General features: G+C 39.6%; 1 protein-coding gene across 4 annotated transcripts in view; it reads left to right on the forward strand.

The window, feature by feature from the left end:
- Positions 1–24,542, forward strand: part of HTR4 (5-hydroxytryptamine receptor 4) — a 211,990-nt gene that overhangs the window by 93,234 nt on the left and 94,214 nt on the right. For all 4 annotated transcript variants that reach the window (XM_056124494.1, XM_056124495.1, XM_056124492.1 and 1 more), the window contains exons 3-4: positions 18,088–18,213; positions 19,449–19,649. In XM_056124494.1, the coding sequence (XP_055980469.1) occupies positions 18,088–18,213; positions 19,449–19,649 (327 nt within the window). The remainder of the gene's footprint in view (positions 1–18,087; positions 18,214–19,448; positions 19,650–24,542) is intronic.

Genomic DNA, 24,542 nt, shown 5'->3' on the forward strand with positions numbered 1-24,542 from the left:
CAAAAAGATGAAGCACATTCCTTGTGTTCACTAGACCTGGAGTTTGGTTCCCAGTGTTGATGTCCTGTTCCCCCAGTGCTATATATATATACCTCATTCCCCCAGCACTGATGGGTTGAAGTCCTGGAGCACCAAGTACCACTGGGTCCAAGTAGTATTGCATTCTGAGGTGAGCTCTGAACTGGTAGCCACACAACTAGGTAGAGTATCATCAGTATCCCTGACCATCTGACCCTGCTCGGGAGGTCCCCCACAAAACAAATGACTAAAATTCTTTCCCCAGTAGCGTTAATGAAAAGGTATATCATTTCAGGTCTTCTAGTTTGTCATAACTACTCCACTCTACCTTTCTAGTGGAACACAGCCATAGAAAATACAGAGGTGATTGTTGTGATTCTTCCAATGAACTTTTGTTTACAAAAACTGGCCATGGTCTGGATTTGGCCCTTTGACTGCTGTTTGGCTGCCCCTGCAGCCGAGCAACACTAAGTAGTTTCTGCTTTCATCCGATTTTAAAATTATCAGAAATAGAGGCAAGAAGAGAAATAAAACACTTAGCAATAGCAATCCCCAAATCCCTGGCAAATACACAAAACTGGCTCCATTAGCCATTGTTCCCGTGACAGAAGCAGCATAGCAAAGGGCTTGGGAGAAGGCAGAGAGCAATGTATGGGAAATTCTTCTTTTCCCTGAGCCCTTATCCCTGGAGTAAATGATTGACTATATGGGCTTCACATTTTCCCCCCAGGGCTGGATTTCTCATGGCCACAAGAATAGTTTTGAGAGCATGATCAACCAAGTACCAAAAACATACCACAGTGGGTTTTTTTTTTCCTAAAAAACACAATTCTGTAGCTGATGGCTATTTCTAGAACCTAAACTGGTATGGGCAAACTTGTTTTCAAATCAAACCAGAGGCCCTGCACTCAATCTACATAAAAAGAATCCACAGTATACGTTTTAAAGAAAATAAATTCTATTGTGGGTTGCTGAGTTCCGGTTTGGAAAGCATGTATATTTTCAAGATGAGACCCACTGCAAAGGTCTAATTTACTGGCACTGCTCTCTAGCAATTTAGTTCCAAGAAGAATAAAATCCCTGATGGTTAAAAATCTGTGCAGCACTGTGAATCTCCTCACAGATGTGGATTTCACTTCTCAGATCACTTTTCAGGTGGGCCTTAATTCAGGTTTAGCCTCAGACTGGTGTTCATGCCTTTGATCCTAAAATCCTTTGTATTCCTTGCAGCCTTGAACTCCTTTATACTCTAGACATACAGATGCTTTGGGGCTTTGAAGTTTTTCTCATGCCTGATATCTATGCTTTTTAAGTCCCTTGAAGTCTAAAAAAGCTTGTCACTAGAAATTTTCCTCTTCTTATTTGCATCTAAAAACGACTTAACCTTCATCCTCACTACACCAACCACCAAACCCATTCCTCCACACTCCTCTAATGGGTCCTCAGAAACAATCAAGACAAAGTTCTTCAGAATTGCATAGAAACTCCATTATAAACAGTTTATATTCTGGAAAGATATCTTTCTTTATCTTTCTAAGCCATTTTCTTTAGCCAGCACTTAAAAAGAAAAGAACAGGAGGTATATTAAGCTGTCATTATCAACACTTTGTATGTTAAATTTTTAGATAACAAGTAAAACTTAACTTGTCTTTTTTAAGGAAGGAAATCTATTCAGTTTCAAATGAGCATGCTTAAAATTTAGTGGGGAAGCACTGGATTTGCAATCCAAATATATGGTTCTAAATCCCAGGTGCTCCACTTGATAACTGTAGGATCTTAAGTCTCTTAAGGACATTGAGCACTAGTCTCTTCCGAGAAAAGGTCATCAGGACCGTTGGTAATGCCAATTACCTAATGGTAATTATGAAGATGAAGAACCCAATAGCAAAACTTCCTTAGTCCATTGTTTACCATCTAGTCAGGTCGAGATCAAAATCAAAATCTACCCACTTCTAGACCTGAGTTTAAAACCTAGAAGCAAAGAAAGTCATCCACAATGGAGGAATACGGAGCTGAAATTACAGGCATCCTTTACAACAGTGTCAGCTGTCTTCAAAATGTGTTTCCAAGATCAACAGCCTTAGTATTATCTGCCTAAGAATTTGCTAGAAATGTAAATCTGAGGCCCAGATGCAGATGCACTGAATTAGAAACCATGTGGGTTGGTCCAGCAGTCTGTTTTCACCAAGCTTTCCAGGTGATTGCCACGTTCCCTGGTGATTCTGGGGCACCACTGTTCTGACACTTCTCATTAGGGAACAGTTTTACACAAATTATCTTTAGTCCTTGGTTAAAAATAAAATAAAATAATTTCTAAGGAAAAGAGCACCCTGTTAAAATATTTGACTTGGAGAAACCTAGACACCTACTAAGAACTCAAAGTAACAGAAGCTAAGTCATAAGACATGTTCTCTCCCCAGAACTGGGCAGATTTGAAAGTGTAGGCATGCAGAAAAGTATCATATCTAGAACATATCAAGAGCATAGTAACATTTGGAGCTGGAGAGATAGCACAGTGGGTAAGGTGTTTGCCTTGCACACGGCCGACCTGGATTTGATTCCCAGAGTCCTGTCTGGTCCCCTGAGCACTGCCAGGAGTAATTTCTGAGTGTATGAGCCAGGAGTAACCCCTGTGCATCTCCGGGAGTGATCCAAAAAGCAAATAAAATAAAATAAAATAAAATAAAGAACATAGCAACACTTGAAGACCATACAGAGAATGATTATTTAGTCTAGCAAAACTATCATTTGCATTTAGCAAAGACTTACAGTCATTTGAGGAATACAAAAAGCTTTAAAGGAAATTAAAGAAGGTTTTGGATCTCAGTGGAGGTCACCAGCATCAGGAAACAACAGATGTGCTAACAAAAAGTGGCTTTGGGGAGCATATTTGGCCTTCTGTGGTTAGTGTTGAGTTTGAAGCAGGTAGGAAGAGGGAGAATGCAGACACTGTTGTATAAGTCCAAACCTTTCTGAGCTGACTATTGCAGACATTGTTAGTAAGTTATTTTGTTTTGCAGGATCTAACCATTGTTTATGTATTAGTTTTTCAAGAAAAAATTGTATACATTTACAGGGAAATTACTTATGTTTTTAAAAGACATTGCAATTGCTCAAGATATTGGTTATGATGGCCCTCCCGTTGATCGTCAATTTGCTCGAGCAGGCCCAGTAACATCTCCATTGGAGACTTTGTTGTAGTAACTGTGTCTGGCATATCGAATACTCTCGGTAGCTTGCCGGGCTCTCCGAGAGGGGCGGAGGAATCGAACTCGGGTCGGCTATGTTGGCCGCTTGTAAGGCGAACACCCTACCCGCTGTGCTATCGCTCCAGCCACTGGTTATGATGAAAAACAACATATTTATAAACACTCTGAGTTCTGCTTTAATTAAAAGAAAATTGAAGAAGTAATTATGTAAGAAATAATAGCCATGCAATTATGTTTGACTAGCTTTTATGTACTCCACTTGTTATGGAATTTGTTCAGGGCAATTAATAAAAATAATGAAGACAACACACATCACAATTGTAAAAAATAATTTTTATTGTTTCAGTATAGACAAAAATCACATGGAATTAAACACACGTGGCTATTGGAGCAGGTAAGACAGAAATACTAGAATGCAGTCTGAACTCAATTCCCGTGGAATAAAGAATAGGACAAGTTTCAAGAAACAGATTGTGAAAGGATAGGGAGAAAAATCTTATTGGTCTTTTATATTTACTAATTGGGTTTATCCAAAGGAAAACAAGTTTTTATGTTTTCATGATAAAAGGTGGTTTTACAACTTGGAGAAATGTGCCAACTAAGACTGGGAGATTGTTGTTCTCTATTCATTGATGATTATATTTCTAAAGCAAGGCTTTGAGAATGTTCCCTGAGAAACATCATCTTAGCCTGTACAACCAACAAGAGTCTTTTAAAAATGTTTACACCCTAAAAGTTCAGAGAAAGTATGTTGAAATTTTCTAATGTAAATGATCTAAGAAAAGGGAATGCCTCTCTTTTTAAGACAGGGTGCCTTTGTATCCTTCCAACTAATAGTTGATTGGTAAGAAAATGAAAATTTTTTTAATGTTTTAATTTTAAATTGCACCTAATTTACCTGTAATATTTAACAAAGGGCTATGCAGTAGTACTCAGTACGGATAAAGAAAGTGATCATTTTTTAAATTGTTCATTATCCTTCCCAAATGTATGAATTTTCAAGAAGGATGTTTCTTTCTTACTGCTGTTCTGAATTATTGGGCCTAAGAGTTAGATCTTAATGGGTAGGTAAGGTACATATGGCATCCTCCTGGTTAGATGAGGACCATGATTGGTCTAGTTATGGAGTCCTCTCGTCAAATATAATGTGATTGCAACGTTCAATGCATAACATGATAAACATGCTCTAGGGGCCGGAGAAACAGTGTAGTGGGTATGGAGCTTGCTTTGCACGTGGTTGGTCTGGGTTCAATCCCTGACACCCATGGTCCCTTGAGCCCCGCCAGCTATAATCTCTGAGCACAGAGCTTGGAGTAAGCTCTGAGTACTTCCAAGTGTGCCCTCTGCTCTCCCCCATCTGCCCCAAATGAACAAGATACTTTGCTTCTGTTATATTATACTTCATTCCCAGAGGTGGCTCAGTGATATGTCCAAAGACTATTTTCTTTGCTCTCAACTTTCAGGACATTACATTCATGTGTAATGTTCCTCAAACATTCCTGGAAATTTTTCTTAGTCTTTTCTCTGGTGCCTCCTCCTCTCCTTCATGGCTCAGTGTTGGAGTGCTCTGTGACTAGTGGTCACATTCGTCTCTTCCAAGAAGTATGGAAACACATACTGAAGACCTTAAGATTTATCTCCTGCCCAGTCATCCTTTCTGTGTTCCATAAATCCACATCACATATTCAATTGCCTACTTGACTTCTACTTGAAATTCTTATAGAGTCTTATACCAAACAATGCTTTCCCATACCTTTTACTCAGAGAAGCAAATTAAAAATATAATTTTTGTTTCACCTTCATCTTACTCCTATATGGAATCTATTGGTCTTTCCTAAACATTTATCTCCCAAGTGTACTTTGATTTCACCTCTCTCTCTCTCTCTCTCTCTCTCTCTCTCTCTCTCTCTCTGTCTCTCCACAGTCACTACCTTACCCCAAGAAGCTTTCCTCCCTTGGACTCTGGCAAGGCTCCCTGACAGATTTATTTGCTTTCTGTCATACTTATATATCCAGTTTCCTTTTTGGCTTAAATAGTTTTATTACTTTATCATTTATTGTCTAGTAAAAGATAAATTTCTCACTAGCTCCTACAGAGCCCCTAGAATCTATTTTTGACTCGTTTCAGAGCTCATCCAAGACTATCCCTTGTTTATTCCCCTCCAATGGTGAACACAAGAGGTATTTTTTTGCCTCAGGGCCTTTGCACTTGCAATTCTAGTTCTGTAATTGTGGAAGTCCTTCTCACTTCAGCTTGAGGGACCAATTAGCCTTGTGACAAAAGTGATTACAAAGAAATCTTTATTTAGCAACAAGCTGACAGGTTGGAAGATAGTTCAACATAGCCATCTTATTTGCATAGTCACAATAACCAGTTTTTATTAAAGAAAAAGAAAGGAAGGAAGGAAGGAAGGAAGGAAAGAAAGAAAGAAAGAAAGAAAGAAAGAAAGAAAGAAAGAAAGAAAGAAAGAAAGAAGAAAGAAAGAAGCTCACTCATCCAGGTACCTGCTTGGCGGGAGGGCCCCTTCCCTGGGCTGTGCTGCTAACTATATCCCTGAGAACGGCTGGCTTTTATCCTTGCTCTGCAGGGAACGGGAATGAGGCACACTGCACGCACCCAAAGCTGAACCTTTCTGGGCACTCTCTGCTCACTCATTCAGGTACCCGCCCGGCGGCAGGACCCCTTCCCTGGGCTGCATGTCTAAACAGACCCCCAAGGACAGCTGGTTTTCATCCTTGGGTTTCATCAGACAAATCAGCTGTGAATCTTAAGGATGGTCCTTTATAGAAAATTTCTTTCTTTGATCTTGCTGCTTTCAGAATTTTGTCTCTATCTAGGGTTTTGGTCATTTTGATCAGGATGTGTCTTGGGTACTTTTATTCGGATTTCTTCTAGCCTCCTGAAAGTGGTTGCATATTTTCTTCAGCTCTGAAAATGTCATAGCAATGATGTCTTTGACAGTTTTTTCTTCATCAGGGTTTTCTTCCTGTCCCTCCGGGACTCTGATAATTCTGATGTTACTCCTCTTGGCTTTATCACGATCTTCTCTTGCCATCTATTCCCGGATTATAAGTCTCTTGTCCATTTTCTGCTCTTTTATGGAGAGTCTCTGGACTTCATCTTCGAGCTCACTGATTCTGTCCTCAGCAGCTGTTACTCTGCTGCTGAGGCCTTCCACTGAGTTTTTCAATTCACCTACCAGATTTTTCAAATCTGACATTTCCGTTTGTAATTTTTTTTGCATTTTCCTCATTTCTACCTTCAAGTCCTCTTGTCTTTTATTGTCATTGCTTTCCATTTTTCTTTTAGCTCCCTAAGCATCCTCGGGAGCACCCTCTAAATTCCTTGTCAGAGAAGTTGTCTAGCACTTCATTACTGTTGGTGTCTTCTGGGCTAGCCTCTTCAATAAGTAATCTTGGTGGGCTTCTGCATTGCTTTACCATTGTGACCTGTGGTTTAGAGCTTCATGCTCTTTTACTATTCTGCTTATAATGCAAAATTAATTGAGATGGGCTTAATGAATTATTGGCTAATGTGTTTCTGGTGGTTAAGCTAACCTAGTAAAAGTTCATCTGAGAGGGTAACTTATGGTTCTTATGGAATATATAGGAAGAGAATAACTCCTCAAAAGGCTTAGTACACATTCTTCTCAAGTGTGCATGGAACATTCTCCAAGATAGACCAAATTCTGAGCCACAAAACATACCTCCATAAAATTAAGAAGATAGAGATTGTATCAACAATCTTCTCAGGCCACAATGTGCTGAAATTAGAAGTAAATCACACACACAAACAGAAAACTAAATCAAACACATAGAAATTAAATAGCTCACTATTGGACAACGAGTGACTTAGAAAGGATATCAAAGATGAAATCAAAGATTCCTGAAAATGAACGAAAATGAGGACACGTTACCAAAAATTATTGGACAAAGTTTATAGCTGTACAAGCATTGGTCAGGAAGGAGGAGTGAGCCCACATAAGTAACCTAACCTCACAGCTCTTTTATTGGAGAATGACCAATAAAAGGAACTCAATCCAAACAGGAGGAAGGAAATAATAAACTCAGAGCAGAGATTAACAAGATGGAAACCCAAAGAACAATCCAAAAGATCAATGAAACCAAGAGCTGGTTCTTGGAGAAATAAACAAGATTGATAAGCCTCTAGCAAAACTCACAAAGAAAGGGAGAGAGAAAACCCTAATAAACCGAATCAGAAATGAAAAGGAGGGCATTACAACAGAAGCTACAGAAATTCAAAGGATCCTCAGGGAGTACTTTGACAAGCTTCATGCCATAGAACACAAAAACCTCAAGGAAATGGATAAATTCCTAGATTCCTATAGGCTCCCAAGGCTGAACCAAGAAGACTTGGAATAGCTGGACAGACCTATCACCATCAAGGAAATTGAAACGGTAATAAATTCTCCCCAAGCACAAAAGTCCTGACCCAGATGGATTCACTAGTGAATTCTTCCAAATCTTTAAAGAGGACTTACTCCCAATCATCTTACGCTTTTCCATGAATTGAAGTATCAAAAACACTTTCGAACAGTTTCTATGAAGCAAATATCATCCTGATACTAAAAGCAGACTGAGATACTAAAAAGAAAAAGAATTACAGGTCAATATCCCTGATGAACACAGATGCAAAGATCCTCAACAAACTATTAGCAAATAGAATCCAACGACTCATCAAAAAGATCATACACCATGACCAAGTAGGATTCATCCCAGGGATGCAAGGATGGTTTTTAACATTTGGAAATTGATCAACATAATCCATCATATCAACAAAAAAAGATAAAAACCATATGATCATGTCAGTAGACTCAGGAAAAGCATTTGACAAGATCCAGCACCCATATATGATGAAAACTCTCAGCAAAATAGGCATTGAAGGAACTTTCCTCAATATAGTCAAAGTCATCTACCACATGCCCATGGCAAGTATCATTCTCAGTGGGGAAAAAGTAAAATCCTTCCCTCTAAGATAGGGCACAAGACAGGGTTGCTCACTTTTGCCACTCCTAATCAATATAGTACTGGAAGTCCTGGTCATTGCAGTTAAGCAAGAGAAAGGTCTCAAGGGAATACAGATAGGAAAGGAAGAGGTCAAGCTATCACTATTTGCAGATGATATGATACTATACTTAGAAAACCCTAAAGATACTACAGAAAAGTCCTAGAAGCAATAGGTCGGTTTAGTAAAGTGGTAGGCTAGAAAATCAACACCCAAAAGTCCATGGCTTTCTTATATACAAATAACGACAGAGAAGAAATACACATTATAAAAACAATCGCGTTCATAATAGTACCTCAGAAAATCAAGTACCTCGGAATCAGCTTAACCAAATAGGTGAAGGACCTATGCAAGGAAAATTACAAAACACTACTTCAGGAAATAAAAGAGGACACTAGGAAATGGAGACACATCCCCTGCTCATGAATAGGGAGGATTAACATTATCAAAATGGCAATACTGCCCAAAGCACTATACAAATTTCAATGCGGTCCCATCAGGATACCCAAGACATTTTTCAAAGAAATAGACAAAACACTCCTGAAATTCATATGGAACAATAAACCCCCATGAATAGCTAAAACAATCCTTGGGAAAATGAATATGGGTGTCATCACCCTCCCCAAGTTCAAACTGTACTACAAAGCAGTAGTAATTAAGACAGCATGGTACTGGGCTAGAAACAGACCTGCAGACCAATGGAACAGAGTCGAATATTCTGTCACAGACCCCCAAATATATGACCATTTAATCTTTGACAAAGGAGCAAGAAATGTGAAGTGGAACATGTAAAGCCTCTTCAACAAGTGATGCTGGGAAAACTGGATAGATACCTGTAAAAAAAATGAACTCTGACCTCTGTCTAATGCCAAGCACAAAAGTCAGATCAAAGTGGATTAAAGATCTCAATATCAGACATGAATCCATAAGGTATATAGAGGAAAATGTAGGCAGAACACTCCACAACATTAACTAAAAACTAAAAACATCTTGAAGGTGAAACAGCATTGACCGTGCAAATGGAAGCAAACATAAATAAATGGACTACATCAAACTAAGAAGCTTCTGCACTTCAAAAGAAATAGTGACCAAAATACAGAAAGATCCCACATAATAGGAAGAATATTTACCCATTACCCATCTGATAAGGGATTAGTATCCAGGATATACAAGACACTAGTAGAATTGTACAAGAAAAAGACCTTCAACTCCATCAAAAAATGGGGAGAAGAAATGAACAGAAGTTACCTCAAAAGAGAAATACAAATGGCCAAGAGGCACATAAAAAATGTTCCACATGGTAGCCATTAGGGAGATACATACCAAAACAACAATGAGATATCATCTCACACCACAGATACTGGCACACATTTCAAAGAACAAAAGCAACCAGTGCTGGCGTGGATGTGGGGAAAAAGGGACACTCTTTCTCTGTTGGTGGGAATGCCCACTAATCCAGCCTTTCTGGACAGTCCTTTAAGATCTAGAAATTGAGCTTCCATATGACCCCACCATACCACTTCTGGGAATATATCCCAAAGATGCAAAAAAGCACAGTAGTAGAAATGACATCTGTACCTATATGTTCATTGCAGCACTGTTCACAATAGCCTAAATATGGAAACAACCCAAGTGCCCTAGAACAGATGACCGATTAAAGAAACTTTGGTACATCTACACAATGGAATACTGTGCAACTGTCAGGAGAGATGAAGTCATTAACTTTGCTTATAAATGGATAGACATGGAGAGTATCATGCTAAGTGAAATGAGTCAGAAAGAGAAAGACAGACATAGAAGGACTGCACTCATTTGTAGAGTAAAAAACAACATAACATGAGGCTGACACGTAAGGATAGTCGATACATGAGACAAGTAGATTGCTCCATAGGAGGAAGGCAAAGGGGAGAAGGCAGCTCGAATAGAGAAGGTATCACTAAGAAAAAAATGGCTCGAGGAATTGGTCGGGGTGGGAGATGTGTGCAGAAAATAGATAAAGGACCAAACATGATAACTTCTCAGGGTCTGTATTGCAAACCATAATAAGTAGAGAGAGATTATGGAGAATCATTTTTGCCATGAAGGCAGAGGGAGGGTGGGAATGGGGGGGTATGCTGGGGATATTGGTAGTGGGGAATGTGCACTGGTGGTGGGATGGGTGTTTGATCATTGTGTCATTGTAACCCAAATAGGAAAGCTTGTAACTATCTCACAGTGATTCAATTAAATGAAAGAAAGGAAAAGAAAAGAAAAAACAGAACAAGGAAGCACTTTTTTTTTCTTTTTTGGGCCACACCTGTCACTGTCACTATCCTTGTCCTCCCGTTGTTCATTGATTTGCTCAAGCGGGCTCAGTAACGTCTCCATTTTGAAATTTGTTACTGTGTTTGGCATATTAAATACATCACGGGTAGCTTGCCATGATTTGCCGTGTGGGCTAGAGACTCTTGGTAGCTTGCTGGGGTTTCCAAGAGGGGCGGAGGAATCGAACCCGTGTTTTGATTGATTCAACTCCATCAAGTGTTTTGATTGATTGACTACTTACAGCAAAAGTTCAGATGAAAAGAAATTTAAGGTATATCCATCTAAACCACTTAAATTCCAACCATTATAATACAGACATGAGAGGGAAGACTCAAATCAAGATTTAAATGAAAATATCTTAATAAGATAACATAGTTGCTCAAAACTAATTTGATCTAAGGTTATGTTAATTGAGGTCAATTGTCTAACAAATGAGGTGGTTATTTCCACCCTTTGTTTGGAGGGCCAGAGTGGAGAGGGCTCATACTTGTGCTGCCATCAAGGTCTCTGTACTTGTTGAGTTTCCTTTTCTTGAAGGCTGCTTTGCCTAAGGAGATCTCAGATTAAAGTCATCCTCATCAAAAGTCCCACAATCAACAAACATATTTCATTTTCTTCATGGCATCTACTGTTTCCTAAAATGTCTTCTGACAAATTCTCACTTATGTAGTGGCCCTAGAGAATAACACTGCATATCCTTTCCATTACCCTCCCCAGTGCCTGCCTTTGGGTCTAGTCAATAGTACATGACTAGTACATGTGGAGTACACCTGTACTCTAGTACATAAGAATGTGTATAAAGAATGTAATAAATGTTGTTATTTTCTGATTGAGTAGAAAAAAAGATATTATACAGTCATAATGGTGAAATTGATTCTTTAATGTCTTTGAAAATTGCTTGAAGCTACAGAGAAAATTTTACTTAGAGGCAACCCAGGGCTGAGTCACAAGAGTTTTTCTTATTAATTATAAGGGCTGTCATTTGAAAGAAGATTTATGTCTCTATTCATTCAACAATATTTTTCTGGGCACTGCTCTGATATATAATGTTGTATGCCCTAGGAAGTAGATAAAAGCAAAACAGAAAGCCAGAAATGACTAGATTACAAGAAAACATACAAAGTATTAGCTGGTGATACTGTAGCACTGTCCTCCCATTGTTCATCAATTTGCTGGAGCAGGTCCAGTAATGTCTCCATTGTGAGACTTATTATTACTGTGTTTGGCATATGGAATACGTCATGGGTAGCTTGCCAGGCTTTGCTACGTGGACATGATAATCTCGGTAGCTTTCCTGGCTTTCTAAGAGGGGCGGAGAAATCCAACCTGGGTCAGCCACATACAAGGCGAACACCCTACCACTGTGCTATTGCTCCAGCCCAGCTGGTGATACTACTATGACAAAAAAGTATATATATTCTAAGAGGGAAAGTGGAGGACCACCAATGAGGGTAAAGACTGGTTATTAAAGGGGGTCATCAAGCAAGACTCAACAGTGCAGTCTTCCACCAGCCTTGAAGACTGTATCTGCTGTCAACTTGCTTTTCAACTTTAGTAGAGAACTAAAATTACCCAAGGATCCATATTAAATTAGTAATACCAGGGCCTCAAGAATGTTGATTTGATTGGTCTGGGTTTTCAATCTGAGTTTTGTAAATTTTTAAGTTCCCAAGCGTTCTGCTATGCAAGCAAAATTGAGAATCACCTCTAGACAGTAATGGATTTAGTGTGAACTTCCTAACAAGTAATACCTTCTTTGTTTTGTTTTGAGGTCCCAGACTCAAGAATTGTCTGAGAGGATATAGAGGTCTATGGATTACCGCTCACATCCAATAGGATGGTCATTCTGAAAACAAAGCAAAAATACAAAAGAAAGAAAGTGCAGGAGAGAATTTGGCAGAACTGGATATCTAGCATACTAACATCTGCTGATGAAAAAGTAAAATTGTGCAGCAGGAATGACAGTTTCTCAAAATAAATTTTCTTTAAAAGTTGTATGTAAAATGATTCTATTGCATGATATAGGTATATACTCCAGAGAATCAAAAGCTGGGAGATTCATGAGTTCTATACACTTGTGTTCATAGTGGTATTGTTTACACTGACCCAAAAGGTAAGGGGAAAAATATCAAGAGTCCACAAACAGATAAGTTCTTAAACATAAATATGAATATATTTCATATATATAATACATATATATACACTTTGGAATGTTATTCAACTATGAAAAACAAAGTGTTGTACATGCTACAACATAAACAAGCATTGAAAATATTACGCTAAGTGAAATACTACTCTGGCACAAGAAAGATAAATACCTTATTATTCCAATTAAGTGAGAAGTCTAGTACTTCAAACTTCATTGTGTTAGAGAGTGAAATGGTTGTCAGGGTCTTAGAGAAGAGGCAGAAATTATTTAGAGATAAAAAATGTCTATTTGGGATTATGAAAATAATTTTGGAAATTCTATAGTGATAGCTGTGTACATTATTATAAATAAAGTTGGCATCACTGAATTGTATGCTTAGGGGTCATTTTATGTATTAATAGTACATTTTAGGTTACATTTGTCACAATAAAAATTAGGGGCTGGAGTGATAGTATAGCAGGTAGGGTGTTTGCCTTGTATGGGGCCGACTTGGGTTCACTTCCCAGCATTCCATATGATCCCCCAAGCACCACCAGGAGTAATTCCTGAGTGCATGATCCAGGAGTAATCCCTGTGCATAGCTGGGTGTGACTATATATATATATATATATACATATATATATATATATAACCATAAATCAGGATACTATATGAGGAAGATTCCTAGTTTGTAAGCAGGTGGAACCGGTTGATTGGGGGTCAAGGAGGTGGAGGGTTGCTGGGGAGGTAGAGTGCTTTTTGTTGCACAGAAGCTATTTCTGGCTGTTCCTGCTTCTGTACTCAGGAATGACTATTTTTAGGAGAACACATGTGGTGCCAGTAATTGCACTGGGATTGCCACATGCAAGGCAAGTGCTTTAACCCCTGTACTATTTCTGTGATCATTGATTGGTTGATTTTGGATTCCTTTCTCTTTTTTTGTGGGTCACACCCAGCGATGCACAGGGAATTGCTCGGGGATCCATATGGGATGCTGGGAATCAAACCTGGGTTGGCCGAATGCAAGGTAAATGCCCTACCTGCTGTGCTATTGCTCCAGCCCCCTGAATTCCTTTCTTATGTAGAGACCATCTGAATACACATTCCAAATATGTATTCTCCCTCAAACACTCACAGGCCAATTAGATTTATTCCTTCTTTACTGTTTTTTTTTTTTACAGGAGAAGAAAACCAAACTATGTGTGGTAAACAGTTCTGGATAAGGCAAGGAGTATTTCATGTCACGTAGGGTGTCACCGTCAATGTGTTTTCATTTGTGGCATGCCATCTAGGAACTCAGAAGAGCTAGGCCTTAACCTGCGAGATAAGCAAAATTTAACCAGAGAAGAAAAATTTTAAATTAGGCTGAGCTGTCCATCAAATTAGATATAAATCCTATAAAGATAATTTAATTTGGAACAACTCTTGCAAAATTGATGATAAGAGTCTTGTGGGTTTGAGAAGTGGTATCTCACTGAGCTCTAGGCCTTATTAAATAGTTTCTGAGTCAGGGAATTCAAAACAGCACTAGTAAGTCGTTGTAGGTCATCGTGAATTGACATAAAGTTGTTATTACCCACTGCTATGCCTTACTTTTCTTACAGGTAATTCTTTACCTTGGTTGCACAACAAAATGACTTTGGCACTTTAAATATTCAGAAACATTCAATGGTCAGACTATAACCCATACCATTAAATCGGCATCTCTTAGAAAAGTGCTCTGATATTAGCATTTTAACAAGCTCCTTGGTGATTCGAGTATGCAGCAGGAAGTTGAGAGTCACTGCTGAGAGAGGATAGAGGCTGCTTCAGGCCAGGTGGAAACCCCTAGCACTGAGCCTACTCAGAACACCCTTATTTCTGACCCACGCAATAACTTTGTCTGATATGACCAGATGGTTCTCAAAGTTCTCAGAGTGGTTCTTTGACAGTTACTCTTAAGGGAAATTTCTCTCTCTCTCTTTTTTTTTTGCATTATCAGTAAACTCTTGATCCATTATTAATGAAATTTCACAAACTTGATGACTATTTCTTTCCTTACTTTTAGTAAAGAAAAACCTTTGGCAATGATTGTGGTTAAGTTTTATTATAGATTAATATATAGGAAAGTGGATTGTATATGCTAAAGTATAGCAAAAATAGCAATCATTGTTCTTAATTTCAGAAACCCATACAAAGACAATAACTAAAGTAGATCATGATTTTTTTTCTAACAGCCGGAACAACTGACTCCAAGATCTTTCTCTAACACACACACACACACACACACACACACACACACACACATACACACACGTGTGTGCACACACACGCATCCATGCGTTCACATGAATACATGCACACACACACATGCAGGCATATACACACATGTGTGTGCCTTTAGACACATGCCACTTTCTTAGTACCTGTTTTAAGCACTTTAATAACAGCAACCTGACTTCTAAAAAGAGAATTGCAGTTTTTATCTCAGTGAATCCACTGAAAAAGTTAGATTAAATTTATTATTTATCAAATATGTATCACCTGCTGGGCATATGGGAAATTTTAGGGTACAAACCAAGAGGAACATAAAATCCTAATCTGAAAAGTCTCATTAGTGATGGACACAATGAGCAAGTGTACACTGTAGAGATTTAAAAAAATTGTGATCAGAGCTTGAAAGTCAGACTCAAATGCTGTGTTTATATGAACTTATGGAAAATATGGTAAAAATGCAAATTCTGGTTCTCAATCTGGAAAGGTGCCCTGAGGGGTTCTTATTTCTCTCAAGCTTCCAGGTCCATAATGAGCATCAGTGATGCTCATGCTGTTAGTTCAGGGGTCCCACTTGTGGCAGACTGTAGAGATCAGTAATCGCTGTGCGAGAGAACAAATGAGCTGAAGGAAGATGATAGGCAATCAGGAAACAGTGGAGGGGACACTTAGCTGGGAGCATGTAAGTGGAGAATCCAGGAGTGGGAGAAACTAAAACCCATCCCTTCCAAATTAAAAATACAAAATTAAAATCCAGCAGGAGCTGAATGCAAAATTTAAATCCTGTAAGTTCTTCTGGACAGGGATAGTGAGAATGTCTCCCTTACCTGTCACTGTTTTGGGATTTTACTTTTTTTTGGTGGGGGTGGGGAGGTTACATATGGTAGTACTCAGGGGCTACTCCTGGTTCTGTGATCAGGAGTAACCACTATCAGTGCTCAGAAGATAGAGTGCCGAAGATTTGAACCAGGTTTGCTGCCTCTGCTGCTACAAACAAGTGCCTTTTGGACTTTCTCCCCGAGACCTCTTATATTATTAAGAGCCCTTAATCTTTAGTCATTAATCAGAAATCTGTTCAAATTTGCAGATACTATGGATCATGCCTTTTAATATGATCCTGGGAGGAAATTCATTGATTCTCTGGGTGTCTCCCATCTGCAACCTGCCCTTTCTCAAAAATGTGCTTCCTTTGCGGTAGGGCGTTTGCTATTTTGCTTTTCCACCTGCTACAATATGACCTTACCCCTTCCAGCTGACACTGTGTCTTCTATGCCAGGTTTAGGATCAAAAATTAGGGGTGAGGCCAGTACCTGAATTTGGTGGGATGCTGCTATCTGCTGGCCCCAGATAGCAGTGAAAGAGCAATTGGCTTTTAATGGAAAGAGCTCTAAAAGAGGATTTCTTGTTCTTGGGGTCTGACAAGCAGCCTCCCTCAGACTAGACCCAAATGTATTCTGACAGCATAGTTCTTCTGGGAACTCAGCTTCTCATATGGAAATGTGGGGTTTGGATCTGAGACTTTTTTTGGCCTGTTTTATAGTTAATACTTTGGAAATGTGCAGATGCTTCCTGGGCCACACCCAGTGATGCTTGAGGGACCATGTGGTTCCAGGGAGGCAACAGGATCAGCTGAACACAGACAGGCATGAGTCTTGACTGCAAAACTATCTCTCCAGGACCAAGTCTCTTTTCTGTTTTTATTTGTTTGCTTGTTTATTTTTTTTAGTAGAGTCTCTCCAGCCGTACCCAGGGTCCTCTGCCAGTGATACTCAGTTCTGCAGTGCTGGTGGCCATGGAGGGGTAAACATATAGTCTCAGAAATCAAAGAGGGTCAAGTGCATACAGAGCTCCACCTCTTTGAGCTGCCTTCCTGACCTATTCTGAGAAGTGCATGTTTCTTTGAAACCTCATTTTTATGGTTCATTTTGGGGCCACACTTGGATATGCTCAGGGGTCACTCCAGGCTCTGCATTCAGGAATTAATCCAGTCAGTACTCAAAGGACCTGGGATATGGGAGGCCTGAGATTGTACCACGGTTGGCCATATCAAGGAAACTGTCCTACCCACTGTACTATATATCCGGTCCCTGAAACCTCATTTTAAAATGACATGTTATTCTTTTAATAAAAGGTAAAATCTTTTTTACAGCACATAGGACTCTTGTCTTGCACATGACCAACCCATATTCAATCCCTGGCACTGCTTATTGTACCCTGAGTGCAACCAGAAATGATCTGTGAGCACAGAGCCAGGAGTAAGCCCTGAGCTATGCTTGGATGTATGCCACACCCCCAAAAAATTTTTACTATAATTTCTGAATAATCTGCAGATAATATGCTTTTATTGACATGTCACATTCACTTCCAACTTAATAAGCAAAAATGTCATTTTATTAACTAGGAGGGTGTGTATTTATAGAATCAAATTATATGCTAAATTGATAGAAGCACCCATGTTATACCAGGCACCAAAAGAAATGTGGTTCAAGGCAGTGTAAGGGGCTTATTGATTGGCTTCTGATTTTCTAATGGATTTCACAAAATCTGAGATCAATGGATTCAAGTCTGTTATCGAAGAACAATCTTTAAGCAAGTTTTGACCAAACACAGAAACAGCTGCCTGCCCACATTGGATTGGTATAGCAACAGAGTGTCATAATATTAGTGCAGACCTAGCCCATCCAATGCCATCTTTCCATAATTGTATGTCTGCAAATGATGCATTGAAATTGAATTTACCAGGGTTCATAGAACAGACAAAGTTCCAATCACAAGGTACCAAGAACCAAGAACAGATATCAGTTTAGTATGTTTCTGAATACAAGCTGAAGTGTGTTCTCTGGAGAAAAGACACACAGGTTCTCTGATGGAGGATACTGGCACAATTTTAGGGTAGCCACTATGCCTCTCTGGGCCTCCTCTTTTTTAACAACATTGAAATTGACTAGATAGGACAAGTGACAGATGCAAACATTCACATACCTCAGGTGCACAATGAAAGATGAGGTGGCTGCTGAGGGTGAAGTTAATTTCAATAATTTAATATTTCTCATATTTCTGTTTCCTGAAGGTAAACAAGAAATGAGTTTCTTTGCCTTATCTAAATTTGTGTTTTCATGAGTGTGTGTGTGCATATGTGTGTCTTCCAGTTCCAAGGAGGGCTTCGGGTCTGTGGAGAAGGTGGTGCTGCTCACGTTTCTCTCAGTGGTGATCCTAATGGCCATCTTGGGGAACCTGCTGGTGATGGTGGCTGTGTGCAGGGACAGGCAGCTCAGGTGAGAGCACCAGGGGGCTTCCTGATGAAACCACAAACTGTTCTGGGATTTCTTCTGAAACTTGAGTGCAGAACTTATATATTCACTATGGTTTGTAATTATGAAAGCAAAAATTACAAAGGAACCACAGAAAATAAAGCAGGAGAACAAAGACAACATGTAATCCTAAAACTCTAACATGACAAGTGTTGGCATTAAGTGAATCGCCACCTCTTTGTTTCCATGCCCAGCTTTACCATTGTTTTAATGGTTGCAAGTGATCCACATATGCATTTAATGTTTCATGTAAAAACACCTTCCTTTCACCCTTGAACCCTGTAAGTGGCCCAGAAAAGGAGTGACCAACAAATGAATGGTGAAGGATTTAAACCTGAGTCTTCTGCTCTTCTCACCTTCCCGATCTCAGCCCTGTTCTTTACCAGAAGACCTTTTAAAATAACTAATGTGTAGTCTAAATGTGTCCCAAGAAATATCTGGGACATGCCCTTTCTGAAGTCATTGCTGATGTGAAATTTAGTCCCATATTTGGTCTATGTCTGGGTGTATTAATCACCCAAATTTCCTCAGCTAAGTGATGTGAACAGAGACCCAAGCACCCATATTTATAAAAATCCACTGAATGATACTAGGATACAGCTGGAGTGAGCCACTGGGTCATGGGAGGGGGTGAAGGGCTCTGACTTGGCCTTTCTGTGCCCTCCTTTCTGAGCAAGATGTGCACTCATCCCATGGCGACCCTAGGTTGAGTGCCGAATGTTACACTTCTGACTGCGTCATAAATGAGTCATATGTCAGTCCAGGAGCTGAATATAGCTAAGTGTGACCCTGTGGGAGACAGGGTGCCTCTTGGTTAGGACTCAAGAATGACTGAAGGTGGAGGGGTGTGACTAGGCTGCTGATGGAAAGGTCCTGGGGTGTGGATTCCATGCATGGGGTGTAGGGCTCTGGGAGGGTCAGAAGAGCTAAACCAGACCAGTGTAGCTTGAGGGGGGAAAAACAAGAGCAGATGTGATTTCAGGGAAGTCTAAAAGAGGTCAGAAGGGGCCAGACCAGCAGGGTCTTTGCAGCCCTGTCACAAAGGGGAAGCTGAACTTCGGGAAACATGTTACACATGTCTTTTCTCTTCCCCCTCCTTCTTTCTTTGCTTTCCTCTTTCCCTTTGTCTTCTCCCTTCTTCCTCCCCACTCTTCTTCCTCCTCCTTTCCCTGCCTCCTCTCATATCTTTTCACTCCTAGGAAAATAAAGACCAATTATTTTATTGTATCCCTTGCCTTCGCGGATCTGCTGGTATCGGTGCTGGTGATGCCATTTGGTGCCATCGAGCTGGTTCAGGACATGTGGATTTATGGGGAGATGTTTTGCCTGGTGCGGACCTCTCTGGATGTCCTGCTCACGACGGCGTCCATCTTCCACCTCTGCTGCATCTCCCTGGATAGGTAAGGACAGCACATGCATGGGAGCCAGAGGGCTGTGCCTTTAAAATCCATATTAGAAAGAAGTGCCCAAGAGGTAAACCCGGTTACTCACTTACTCCCTATTCTTTACCAAGGGTCCTTTTCTGTTAGATATTCTCCAAGGCCCTGAAGATAGAGATTAGCGAAGCCTGGAGCCAGCCTTCAAGGAGCTTGCAATCTGGAATGTGAGAAGCAGAGGCAATCAAGTTAACTATGAACATTTGACTCTGAGAAACTTTTGAGGGGGCTGAGCAGGAGCAAACAATAATCTGCCTGAGACAGAGCTCAGAAGTTCAGAGTGACATTTTTCTATGTTTGAAGATGACTCTCTCCTGAACCTGTCGATACAAAAAGTTGAACATGCTGATTTGGGTGTGCGTATATGAAGTTGTAGTCTCTTTTCCAGAAAGTTAAAGGTGATTCTAAAATCCTCAGTGATGGTTTGGATCTTGAACTCCAGTCCAGTCTTTCATTCCTGTTGCATAATAATTTTGTATTTTTTTTCCTTCACCCTTGATGGGGAGAAATCTTAATGAACTGCATCATTGCCTTCTTTAGAGAATCATATATGGTTACAGGAATTGAACCTAGGTCAGCTCTGTGCAAGGCAAAGGTGCTACGCACAATACTATCACTTCAGCCCCCAATACTTTTTAAGATAGTTGGTATATGCCATATGAAAGTTCATATTAGGCAAAATAAAATAGAAATAGCTAAAAAAATATAGGAATCCTACAAGGTGATTTGTAGTTTATTATGAGTGGTGAGATGAAAGCTATTATAGAAAAAATTAGTGGGATATAGAAATTGACAATAATGGAAATGTCTGAGCAAAGCAAGGAAAATGAGGAAAGTAGAGAGTCACTCATCTTCCCATAGGTAGAGAACTTTATTCTGGGAAACCCTGAAAGAACGACCAAAAAATCTGAGGAAGATTTTCTTTTCAGGTGAATGATCAAGTTCTTTTTTCTTCTTTTTTGGGTCACACCGGCAATGCACAGGGGTTACTCCTGGCTCTGCACTTAGAAATTACTCCTGGCGGTGCTCGGGGACCATATGGGATGCTGGGAATCGAACCCGGGTCAACCACGTGCAAGGCAAACACCCTACCCGCTGTGCTATCACTCCAGCCCCGAATCATCAAGTTCTTTTAAAATAAAATGTTCCCGAGTAGACTTGAGTTGTCATGTGGCAGAATGGGCCATTTTGAGGCCATGCCTTTTAAAATTGAAGATACTTAGGTTCAGATCTGACCTCTGCTCATGTTCAACTCTAAGAGTGGCAGTTAGTTGCTACCCCTTTGCTGTTTTTAATGCTGTTCTCTCTGAAAGGGAAAGTGATAACTAGTGCCTATTTTCTAGGATTGCAGTTGTAGGATAAAATGAGATCATTGATTTAAGTACAGCTCTGGCCCCGTGTCTGTGATGCCACTTTCAGTTCTTATGACTGTCCTTACCTACTGTGATCTTTCTTACCAAATTGATATCCCTTCTCATTGAACAGCTGTTCTGGAAGCTTCATCATTCACAAACCAGGGAGCTATTCTTAGTGTGGTCTTTCTTTATTCCCTGCATTTAAATTATGACAAGTTCATAATTTCTCTTCCTAAATACATCCTACTCTATTTCTCTACATCTTGATAGCTTAACCCGAGCTAATGAAGTCTCTTGCTTAAGTCACTATAACAACTTTCTGAGAGTTCTCTCCAGATCTATTTTAAATTCTTCAAATCCACTCACCAGTTCTAAGATCTCATAACCCCCAGTGATAAATTTAACTTTGATCCTTTGGTCCTTTGCTTAAAAACCTTTCTGTGGCTATTCATTGCACTGAGGACCAAGAACACACACATTTGTATACAGGGTTTTGCATTGTCCATTTCTCATCCATTTTCCAGCCCTCATTTCATGCCCTTTGCCAATCCACCTCCCTAATCCACTGCTGTAGGCCTTGCCTCACACAACTCCTTTCTGCTCAGCCACAGAGGCGTTGGCCCTTCCTTCTGCCTGGAAGTACCCTTTCCTTTTTCTTTTCTTATATGTCTTTCAGATTTTAGTTCAATCCTCACTTTACTCTTGAACCACCCGCACACGCCAGCAGTCCATTCTTGTCTGTTTTTGTATACCTTAGTGCAACTGTGATTAAAGTGAACTCATTAAATTTTTCTTAAAGGTCACTGTCTTTTTCAAATAAGAAAAGGTAAAAGGATATAAATGAGATCAAGGTCTCAACCCTAAGGGAGCTTACTTTTTACTGAGGAGATTGACAATGAGCTAATAATGGCATAAGTCCTGATCTGGGTATTAGGTAAACAAATGAAATGTTGGACACATTTTCTTTTAGAGCAATAAAGCCAGTAATTCCATTTCTTCTCTAATGGGCAGGGGGGATCATAAATTCCAATGATGATTTTATTTGCCTCTGGGAGCTTAGGGAATTTCCAAATGTCTCTACATCCCCGTCCCAAGGGTGATGTTCTCATGGAGTTTGCAGGAACACCATGAACATTTGTACAGTAGAGTCTGATTTTACTCCTCATCCTGTTTCTGCTTTGATTGTATCCCTCTAAGCCTGGCAGTGGGATGGGGCCAAAGCATAGAGGGAGTATCTCAAGCAGGTGCCATGTTTGGCCCCTGGAAAAATGTCCGGTTCTCCTCTATAACGCTGCTGGGAGTCTGGGATAGGCTGAGAGTGAGTAGTGCTTCTCTGACAGGATAACTCACTGTGGTTTGTGATCCCACCCAGATAGCAGACTCCTGGATCGAGCTAACTTCAGCGTGTCATTAATATAAAATGTGTATGTAACTACCAGTCTCCATCCATGGTGCTTTCTGGTGTTTTGAGAATTGAATCCTATTAGCAAATGTTTATTGCCTCACTAACAACAATTCCAAAACAATCTAAAAATACAGGTATCATGGTGTATGGGTCAGGGATGCTGACAAATGCACTAAGGTGTTATGATACTATTGATTATTTTCAACCTAAGATTTTATGGTGAATAAAAATGAACCAAGTATCTCTAGTATTGCTTTTATAAAGAAAATATAATGTAGCCATAAAAAGTATGAAGAACAGCTCTGTGTGTTGTCCTAGAGTGATATCGTGAGTATATTGGTATTTGATATGAAAAAAAAAAAGTAAGCTTCAAACTGTAGTCTTAAGAATAATTTTGTTCTTCTGAAAAAATTATATAAATGTTTGATGCTGAATATATTACAAATAAAGGAAGAGATATAAACGGAGAGAGATATAAAAACTGAGAGAAATAATGTGAATATTGGATAAAATTACAACATACCATACCATCCATGTGAATATTGGATAAAAATCCAACTGACCATCCAGTTTGGTCATCACCAACAGTGGTTATAGAGGTTGGTGATGACCAAACTGGATGGTCAGTTGGATTTTTGTAAGAAAACCACCAATTTTATTAATTATAGCAATATGTTTTAATCTTTGATTCTCCTTTTGCTGGAATTAACACTTGTTGAATACCAGAGTCCTTCCAAAAAGAACCTTTTACCAAAAACTTTGGGCCATGCCTGGAAGTGCTCAGAGGCTAGACCTGGCTTTTTGCTCAGGAGTGACCCCTGGCAGTCCTCAGGAGACCATACTGAGTATGAGAGATCAAAGTAGCTCAGCAGCATGCATGGCACTTCTGCACTATCTTCTAGCCCTGCCTATTCTTTTGTTGTTCATCTTATTATTGCTTTAATTATCAGGCTGGATCTAGAAAATTAGAAGCACATGAGTTGAATGTCCTTAACTCTTGAGTCTAGAGGAAATGAAACCTAAATTCTGTTTCACATGGAAGAATTTCAGTTGGCTTTGCCTGGAATGCTAGTTGTGGGCTGAGATGACATAACCTGGTTTCCGAGCAGTAGCAGAACTATATGGTCAGGAGAATGGCAGTGTCTGGTGCAGAGAAGGATGTTCTGCGGACAAGAAGAGAAGAACTCATCTTCTAGTAAGCCAGCTGAAGGACTGACTGGCATCCTTAGGGAGCTTCCACCACAAGATAGAGAAGTGCCATCCCGTCTGTCCTATGCAACATTCCACTGGCCTCTTCTGCATATTTTGCAGACCTATCACCATGCTGGCTCCCTATTTCTTATTTTGCTATACTTTGTCCAAGATACAGCATCAAATGCAGTTCCCCTTAAAAAATACGTCTCAAGTTTTTGAAGACAGAATTCTCTGCTGCTTTGTCATATTTTCTCTTTAATATGCCCAACTGATCCATTGCTCTTCCACTTGGCAGCCCAGGAATATGATGTGTTTTATCTGCAAAAACCTTCTGACAGCTTCTCAGTGACAGATATCTTTTAATGCAGGTTGATGTGTAAAACATACAATTCTCACTCAAAGATTGTGTATTCTGTTCTGTGCTAGAGATAAGTGTGTGCATTTTGTAATGATCTCTCTGGAGAACCACTCAAATTTGTAATGTGTAAATGAAAAGTGTCTATCATCATGAACTTGTGTAACACACATACATTTGTTTCCCAGCAGCATAGAAATGCATTTCTGCAAGAACAGCTTTTTAAAGTTCCCCCTTCTTGTTTGTTCTTTAAAGCAGATATATGCTATTCACATAATATACTGTTTATTGAGTTGAATTTCATGCTAGAGAATCTTTAATTTATCAAATATTTATTGAGTCTTTTCTAATTGCCAGGAGCTGAACTGATCTCTGGAAGCATAAAGGTGAACAGCTGAAGAAAGTGTTGAATCTTAGAGCTTTTAGTCTAGTGCAGAATACAGGTAATAATTAGGTAATCAGAGTAAAATTAGCCACCTTTGCAATAGCATAAGTAAAGCCAAAGTTGCTCCTGGAGTGCATAGTCCAGAACAGGGAAGTGCAGGTGA

Source organism: Sorex fumeus, unplaced genomic scaffold (genome assembly GCF_029834395.1).
Source record: "Sorex fumeus unplaced genomic scaffold, SorFum_2.1 ptg000051l, whole genome shotgun sequence".
In the NCBI taxonomy this organism is placed as follows: Eukaryota; Metazoa; Chordata; class Mammalia; order Eulipotyphla; family Soricidae; genus Sorex; species Sorex fumeus.